The 9,423-nt window shown below is 38.9% G+C and overlaps 1 protein-coding gene across 1 annotated transcript; it reads left to right on the forward strand.

Annotated features, from left to right (window-relative positions):
- Nucleotides 1-2,040: 2,040 nt before the first annotated feature.
- On the forward strand, nucleotides 2,041-3,555 carry LOC110933922. The gene is made up of 3 exons (XM_022177122.1): nucleotides 2,041-2,057; nucleotides 2,161-2,773; nucleotides 2,962-3,555. Exons 1-3 carry the CDS (start codon nucleotides 2,041-2,043, stop codon nucleotides 3,553-3,555), a joined length of 1,224 nt encoding a protein of 407 aa, XP_022032814.1.
- Nucleotides 3,556-9,423: the final 5,868 nt, after the last annotated feature.

Genomic DNA, 9,423 nt, shown 5'->3' on the forward strand with positions numbered 1-9,423 from the left:
ACTAGCCGCCATATACTCCGCCTCACACGATGATAAAGCAACTGTACTTTGCTTTTGAGAACACCAAGTAATTGGGGAAGACCCAAAATAAAACACGTGTCCCGTAGTACTTCTTCCATCGTCCGGATTTATGTTGTGACTACTATCGTTGTAACCGACCAACATATTTTCTCCTCGAGTATAGGTAATGCCATAACTAAAAGTACCTTTTAAATAGCGAAGAATTTGCTTGATGAGAGCTGCATGAGATTGCTTCGGGCAATGCATGTACCGACTGGCTACTCCGACCGAAAACGCCAAATCTGGTCGAGTCTGTAAAAGGTACCGGAGACACCCGACAATCTTTCGATATCTCGTTGCATCAAAATCTTCTTCGTCTTCAAATTTAGAAACTTCCACGTTCGGGTCTATGGGAACACTAGTAGGATTGCAGTTAATCATACCGGCTTCCGTCAGTATTTTCTTTGCATACGCCTCTTGCTTAATTTTTATCCCGTCCTTACTCTGCAACACTTCAATTCCAAGATAATAAGTAAGCTTTCCCAAATCCGACATTTCAAATTTTTTTAGCCATCCCGCGCTTAAACTCCATAATAAGTTTCAAATTTGAACCCGTCACAATTAAATCGTCCATATACACGCCGATTAATACGACGTCCGTTCCAACGGTTCTTCGGTATACGACTTGTTCTTGCGAGCACCGGTGAAATTTCATATCTAATAAAATATTATTTAATTTCGTATTCCACGCACGTGGAGCTTGCCTTAACCCGTATAACACCTTCGATAATTTATAGACTTTATGCTCTTCGCCTGTTTTAACGAACCCTTCCGGTTGAACGACATAAACTTCTTCTTTTAATTCGCCATGTAGGAACACAGATTTAACATCTAGATGATGTAATTCCCACCCTTCATTCGCTGTGAGAGATAAAAGTAACCGAACTGTTTCAAGTCGAGAAACTGGCGCGAACACTTCGTCAAAATCGACTCCGGGTTGTTGAACATAACCCTTCGCCACGAGTCTAGCCTTGTGTTTTTTTAGTGAGCCATCTGCATTTCTTTTAACCTTGTAAACCCACTTCAAACCAATCGCTTTTGCACCACGTGGTAACTCGGTTAACGACCACGTATTGTTTTTATTTATTGATTCGATTTCTACGCGCATTGCTTTCATCCACTCCGGTTTATTTTTAGCATCATTAAAATAAGCCGGTTCGTCATCCGCAAGCAATAAATATTCTTCATCAATAGAACTCGAAATTAAAACATAATCGTTAAAACGTACCGGGGTAACCGTAGTGCGATTCGATCTACGAACAACTGGCTCAGGCGTCACAAAAATATTTTCATCAGCATTGCTACTATTCTTGCCATTCGATCTGCTACTGTTTGGAGCCGTATGGGCCTGTTCACGCTCCATTGGGCTTTGGTGAGGTGGGCCATTAAACGGACAAGATGAGGTGCCATCATAGGATGAAGTGTTTTGCCCATCACCATTGTCACCATTTAAGTCACTTGAGTTTGGCGTACTTGAACCACTACTAGATTCACTTGTCTCGGTATTTACCGAGCCAACTCCGGTGTCAATTACGCCACCAAAGTCTACCCAAAACATACCCGGTTCGCGAGACTCTTCGTTATTAAAAACAGTATTTTTTTCCAAATTCCAACCACGCGTTTCATCAAACTCCGTATCCCCGTCTCGACCCACAACAATTCTTCGAGTCGTTGGATTATATAATCGATACGCCCCCGAACCTTTTTCGCTTCCAAGATAAACTAGACGAGTCGAACGATCGTCTAATTTTGGAAGAAGCCCGCCAACAATTTTCAAATAAGCGACACATTCGAAAACCTTAAGAAATTGAAGATCCAGTTTCTTTCCTTTTAACATCTCGTACGGTGTTTTGTCTTAGTGTAACGCTCGTGTTGGAGTTTTATTTATCAAATTGGTTGAGTGCCTCACTGCCTCCCCCCACATAAAATTAGGAACTTGTCGCGCTTTTAATATACTTCGAGTCATCTCCATTAAGGTACATGGGTTTGCAATCACTGTAAGTGCACGTTTACGAGCACTTACACAAGAATTCATTACCACTTTTTTGGGGCCGATGGAAAAAAAAAAGCTGACATTAAAAGATGTTCAGTCCTACTTAGAGACCAGGAGAAATTAAAAAGGCTTTTGAACAAGGTAAAAGAAGCAGAATCTGGTGGAGTTTCAAAGTCGTTAAAAAATTCGGTTCTATCGAAAAACTCATCTTTGAAGAAACGTCTTGAAGAATCGTTTGCCATGTTAGAGAGAAACGAGGTAGATTTGAAGATTATTCGTGGTTTGTGTGCTAACGGGATCCCATTTAATGTATTACGCAACCCACAGTTTACTGAAATGGTGAGTGCAATCAAGAAGGCGCCAGATGGATACAAACCCCCGTCTAGTGAAAAAGCGAGAACCACATTACTTGACTCGTGTGTACGAGATGTTGAGAAGGAGCTAACACCGGTCAAAGACACTTGGTACACACAAGGAGTGTCGATCGTCTCGGACGGATGGACGAATGTCAAACATAACCCATTGATTAATGTTCTCGCGGTAAATTCTCGTGGTGCCATGTTTATGCACGCGGGAGACTTCTTAGGGGTAGATAAAAAGGCTGGGGTGATTGCTAAGTATCTTATTGAAGCGATCGAGACCGTTGGATCAAGCAACGTGTTGCAAGTCGTAACAGACAATGCGGCTAATTGCAAAAAGGCCGGGCAAGAGATCGAGAAGGTATATAAGCATATTTTTTGGTCGCCTTGTTGTGTGCATACTTTATATCTTATTTTTAAAGACTTGGAAACGAATTTTATTGGCTAAACGAAACATATAAGAAAGGTAAGGCTATTGTTAAGTATTTTCTTAACCATACACATGCCTTATCGATATTTAGAGAAAATTCATGGTTGGAATTATTGAAGGTTGCAAAAACAAGATTTGTGTCACATTATATACTTTTGCGAAGGTTATTGGATTGTAGAGAAGCACTAGCCACTACTATCGTCCTCAATTCTTGGTGGGATTGGATGAAAAGTGGGGATGAAAAGGCTAGAACAGATGGGGCAAACATCACTGAAACGATTAAAGACGAAGGGTTTTGGGAATCCGTGGAGAATATTTTAGCTATTACAAAACCTATTTTTTTGCTAATCAAGTTTTGTGATGGTGAAGGTCTTAAAATGGGTGAAATCTACGAAAAGATGTACAACATGGTTGGAGAAATCAAAGATGTTATGAAGGATAACAAATATGTAGGTTATTTTGAGGAAATTAATCAGATTGTTTTAGCTAGATGGGATAAAATGTCAATCCCACTTCATTGTTTGGGGCATGCTTTGAATCCAAGGTTTTACGATAAACATTTTCTACAAAAGTTGGCACCCGGTGATGTTAAAAGAAAAGCTCCGAACCTAGACGTGGAAGTTGCAAATGGTGTTATAGAAGTGTTAAAAAAATCGGGGAAGATGAAGAGGAACAAAGTATGTTGCGGGCACAATTTGCAACGTTTCATATGAAAAAAGGTATTTTTTCGAGGACCGCGGCACAAGCTGATGCCGTGACAATGGATGCAGTTGATTGGTGGGGTACATATGGGTCGGAGACACCCGAATTGGTGGAGGTGGCAAAAAAGTGCTCTCTCAACCGATTAGAAGTTCTTCGGCGGAGGGAAACTGGAGTACATACTCCTACATCCACAATGTCAAGAGAAATCACTTAAATTGCAATAGAGCGGATAAACTAGTTTTTATTCACTCTAACATTAGGCTTCAGAGTCGTTTTTTAGAATCATATAAATCTGGCCCCCATGAAAAGTGGGATATGAACCCGAAAAGCACGTATATTGAAGGTTCAAGTGCTCATTTGGAAGAAATGGTTTGGGAAAATCTTGTTGAAAAAGACGTTGATAACGGGAAACGAAAAAGGGCACGTCTAGATTAGGATTTTAAAACTTTATGTTTATGTTTTCTATTTGCTAATATGAATAATATGTTTTGATCATTTGGATTTATGAAATTAGTAATTTTTGCTTTAATTTGTGTATACCGAACTGGACGTAATACTACACCAAACCGAATCATACCGGATCATACCGAAATGAACCTACCCCCCTTCGAACCAAATTCACACCCACTAGCGAATAGCGAACCCAAACCGCGTACCCGAACCGGAGCGAACCGCGAATTAGATGACATTAGTTTCAATATTTCTTCCCGTATATATACAACTACTTGTTCACAAATATCCTTTACCCTAGTCTGCATTCAACATCTTCTGAAAATATCCTTTACCCCCATAGATTTCACACCTTCCAAATATGGTCAGACCCCCTGAAAATGATTTTTTAAGTTAATTAATGATGAAGTTTTCCTAAGCTTTAAAATTGTCATTTGTACTCGACAATACTTGTCTGATGATACGCATGTCATCCGATTTCCCCATCCACGTTCTTTGATCATTACAAAGTTTTCAAGAACTCATCTACAAAGGGCACCTGAAGCATCAAATGGGTTGTTCGGCACATGACGGTGAAGAAACTCTGAACAACCCGTTCCATATCACTTCCTCCAATGAGTAAACGACGTGTAGATGGAACTTACTAGTTCAAGACACATCGTTTATCATTGCTAGGTGTTTTGATGCAAATTCCAGAAGCAGAAATAGATTCATTCTTACTTTACTATTTCTGTCATGATCTTCTACCCAGAAGGAAGTAGCGGTTTGGCGTAGTTATTTGAAGACGATTTACTTCAGTCCGAAATAGTAGTTTTGCGTATTCTAGTTCAAATGTTTATGTTTGTTTCAAACATGTGATTTCAACACGTCTCGGAGTAGGGATCTGATTTTAGGTTTTATTTTGTTTGGTTTTTTCTTTTTTTTTAATGTAATGTTTAATATTTATGTTTTTATATTAATATAAAATTGGTTTTGTCTATAAACATAAAAAAGTAACATTATTTGGTCGTTTAACCAATTTGACTGTTTGGGAAAATCCCGACAATAACATAAACTAACAAACAGAATACCGATATCAACAAACATATACATATCCAAAGTAAAATTAACATAAATAATTAAAACATTCCGTACAACTTTATATAATATTTTTATAACATAAATTTCCAAACAGAATGTTAAATTAAAATAAAAATTAATCAGCGATAATCGTTTACGGAACAGGTTGTTCGTAGTTTCTTCGACGATTCTGCAGCTTCGTTATCAGCCAGCAACATTATAGCACATTACTATAAGACCTAGCTAACTCATTGGGACTTCAAATGTGTTTTGATCTTCATCAACCACCCTAAAGGGGTGGAATCGTCAAACGTACTGTAGAAGGCACCTCAGCAGCAGCCAAGTGAATATAAAACTGAGAAAAACATCATGTTGATACAAACTCCCAGATACTTTTTCCAGGCTACATTTTTTTAATATCTGACAACTGGAACCGGAAACAGAATTTTTAACAAACATGGTTGTTATTTTGATTGTAGTAACAAAATGAATGGTGGCATTTAAAGGCCATGAAGTATTAAAAAATTTTCAAAAGTGCATAAGTTGTTATGATTGTTAATTTTTAGAGTAGCATTTATAGGCCACGAAGTATTAAAAAATTTTCAAAAGTTTTATATAATTGAAGAGAAAAGGCTGACAATCCATCAATGAACATTGAAAAACGGGAATGGTCTGCCTGCCGACGCTTCGAAGTAGTCCCGCCGACACACTAGAGAAGTCCCGTTGACGCACCGGAGTGGTCCCACTGACGCACCAAAATGGTCCAGCCAACGCACCGGACTAGTCTGGCTGACGCAACCGGAGTGACGCTTTAAAACCGTACGGCAGGCGGATTAAGTACATGTGGACGCTTTAGATTCTATACTGACTCCATACACATTTGTCCCTTTCTAAATACAAGTGACCCAATAAAACATGTCCAATTCATCTTTCATTTGACGAACAATAATATTCTCACGTGTTATTTTACTCTCAATTGTTATGGGTTTTAGATTTGTTGTTTACCTTGGTGGAAACTGGAAAGTTATTAATAATAACATGGAATATTTGATTGTCAATCAGTAAGACGTCATTTAGAAATCCCAAACAATAATATTTCGTATCCTGAATTTTTAAGATATCTTTTTGAGATGTTTGGTGTTCAAAATATCACACGTTTATCATACAAGATGTCATCTTTTACTGATCCCATTGATTTAACTAATGATTATGATCTTTCCTTTTTTTCCAACCTATTGAAAACAATCCCCATGAACTTTTTAATTTATATGTAGTTCAAGAAATTGTCGTTGGTTCATCTTCTGGAAGTCAACGCACTGATTTCAAATGCCCCGATTTAAACGATAATGTTTTTGAAACTAATGAGTTTAATGATTGTCATAAAGGTAATTTTGATTCTGAAAACCATTTACTCGTTTCTTTTAATGTTATAGAAAAAGCTGGGTCACATTGTCGGTTAAAAGAAGGGTATCTTTTTGGAAACAAAGAAGAGATGAAAATCGAACTAGGAATATTATGTCTTGAAGAATGTTTCCAATATAAAGTAGTTAGGTCATCAAAAACAAGTTATGCCGCATCATGTGTAAATGACGACTGCGAGTGGCTTTTTAGAGCTGGTAGTCATCAATCTAGTGAAGTATTTTATGTAAAGTATTTTAACGACAAACATACATGTTCCAAGACGCAGATACATCCACGTCTGCGTCAAGCAAACCCGAGTGTTGTCGGAAGTTACGTAAAAGAACAATTGAAGGATGGCGGTCGCGTTTACCGAGCTACTGATATCGTTAAAGATTTTAGACAAAATTTTCAAGTGAATGTATGTTACATGCAAGCTTGGCGAGGTAAATGTAGCGCATTACAAAATATGCAAGGAACCTTGGAAATTCTTTTGTCGAACTTCCATTATATTGTCACAATTTGAAGAGGGCAAATCCAGGAACAGTGACACATATATTCACAGATGATATGATGAGAGTCGTTTTGAAATGTTATTTGTCGCCATTGGTGCTGCGGTAATTGTTATCCTAAATGTACATAACAATTTTTTGATATAATTTTTCCTAGATATTTATATTTTTTTATCTTTCAGGTTCGGACTTTTATTGACAATTTAAGACCTGTTGTTATCATAGACGCAGCTCATTTGAAAGGGGAGTTTAAAGGCACAATGTTCTTGGCAATTGGCATGGATGGAAACAATCAGATTTTGCCTATCGGCTACGGCATTGGTAAATCTGAGGATGGGCAGTCCTGGACCTGGTTCTTGTCCAAATTAAGAGAGTGTATCGGTGTTCATCCGGAGTTGGCCATAATATCTGATCGTGCAAACTCCATTCAATTAGCGGTACGTGTTGTTTTTTTCTAGAAGCCTTTCATGGCCTGTGTTGCCGGCATTTGATGGTCAATCTTCGTTTATCGTCAAACAAGAAAAAGGAACACGAGAGCCTCTTATAGGATGTCCGATTTTGAAGAATCGTTCGACGCGCTTTATGCAGCTGTACCGAGAATTCGACAGACTCTTATAACCATTGGTTTTCAAAAATGGTCTAGAGCACACTGTCCTGGCAAAAGATATCATTATATGACATCTAACAACGCGGAGTCTATGAACGCTCTATCTAGACACCAGAGGAAAATGCCAATAACCCAACTGGTTGAATTTTTTCGATACTCTTTACAAGGTTGGTTTTATGATCGCCGAAATCAGGGCATCCATGGTAAGCAATTGCTTACAGAATGGGCTGAGAAAAAAATTGAAAACAAGATATCCAAGTCTCGGACGTGGACGGTTGATAGCATTGGTCTTAATACTTTTGACGTTGAAAACGGGAAAAAAAAGAGGCATTGTCGACATCTCGAACCAAACATGCAGTTGTCGGGTATGGCAGGTATCTGGGTTTCCGTGTGGCCATGTGATTGTCGTTTCCAGATTTCTAGGTGAAATGAGCTTCAGTAAATATGTGTTTTCTTGTTATAGCAATGAAGTTTACAAGGGAACGTATGAGGAAGTGATATATCCACTACCGCATAAATCTGAATAGGAAGTACCTGATGACCTGATCACTCTTCTGCCACCCCGCATTACTAAATGTCAAGCGGGTCGTCCTAAGGAGAGGAAAAGAATCTTATCTAGAAGAGAGGAACCCACTCGTTTATATTGTGGTAGGTGTAAAACGTACGACCATCATCGTGACAGTTGCACATTCCCCATGCCTTCCCAGAATTCTTCGCGTGGAGGTTCAAAGAAAAAAACGTCTACTGAACCTGAAGCCATTCAAGTTGAACCAGAAGACATTCAGGATTATGTATTTCAAAACACCTTTCTCTCATACAATCTTGGTGACTTTGAATGTTTATTTAATACATTAAATTATTTATTTAATTAATTACAAACCATTCACATTCACATATAAGACTATGGGGTATGGGGCGTGGGTTGGGTACAAACACCCAAGTCACCACCCCGGGTGGGCTTGGGTTTCAGCGTGGCCCCTTTGGCGGGGGTTTCAGCCTGGGCGTTGGGCGGGGCTACGAGCATGACATGGCGGGATCTCATTGGCCAACAAAAGTAGCCATTTGGGCTAGCCGTTGGGGTTGAATTTTATAAAAAAAAAAATCTTATATAAATACCCTTCCATGTTTAACATTTTTCTCACACAATATCAAACACATAAAACACAATCTTGCCATGAGTTCATCAAATTCAAGTGAATCATCATCATCATCTGACGATGGTGTGGAAATATTTCTTCAAACGATCGCGACGGTGGTGAAAGCTATCATGGAAGACGATGAGGAAGAGATTTCGAAATCTAAACGGAGGAGGTACATCGCTCGTGAACGGCACACCGCTAACAATTTGTTGGTAGGGATTATTTCTCAGCCGAACCTAAGTATGATGAAAAAATGTTTAGGCGTCGTTTTCGTATGAGTAGAAACTTATTTTTAAGGATATCTAGGGATCTTGAGGAGAAGTATGTTTTTTTCCAACAAAAACCGGATGTAACGGGGCAATTGGGATTTAGTACGTGGCAAAAGGTCACGGCCGCACTTAGACAGTTAGCGTACCGCAATAGTTCGGACATTATGGATGACTATTTAAAAATGTATGTGCGTGTAGCTAGAGAAAGTCTTCACAACTTTTGTTCGTGTATTTTAGAACTTTATAAGAAAAGATATTTGAGAAAGTCGTCGTTCGGTGACATGCAACAAATATTGGAACATCACGCCGATTATCATTGGCTACCCGGGATGCTAGGTAGTTTTGATTGTATGAAATGGCCTTGGGAACTTTGTCCAACCGCATGGCAAGGCGCTCACACGAGTGGATATCACGGGATGGCAGCCATCATGCTTGAAGCGGTTGC

This window comes from Helianthus annuus, chromosome 4 (assembly GCF_002127325.2).
Source record: "Helianthus annuus cultivar XRQ/B chromosome 4, HanXRQr2.0-SUNRISE, whole genome shotgun sequence".
Taxonomy (NCBI): Eukaryota; Viridiplantae; Streptophyta; class Magnoliopsida; order Asterales; family Asteraceae; genus Helianthus; species Helianthus annuus.

Excerpts from the sequence above, each read along its gene's own strand:
- LOC110933922 (XM_022177122.1), top strand. Across the intron at positions 2,774-2,961 it reads CCGGGCAAGAGATCGAGAAG|GTTGCAAAAACAAGATTTGT; the intron begins GTATATAAGCAT and ends GAATTATTGAAG.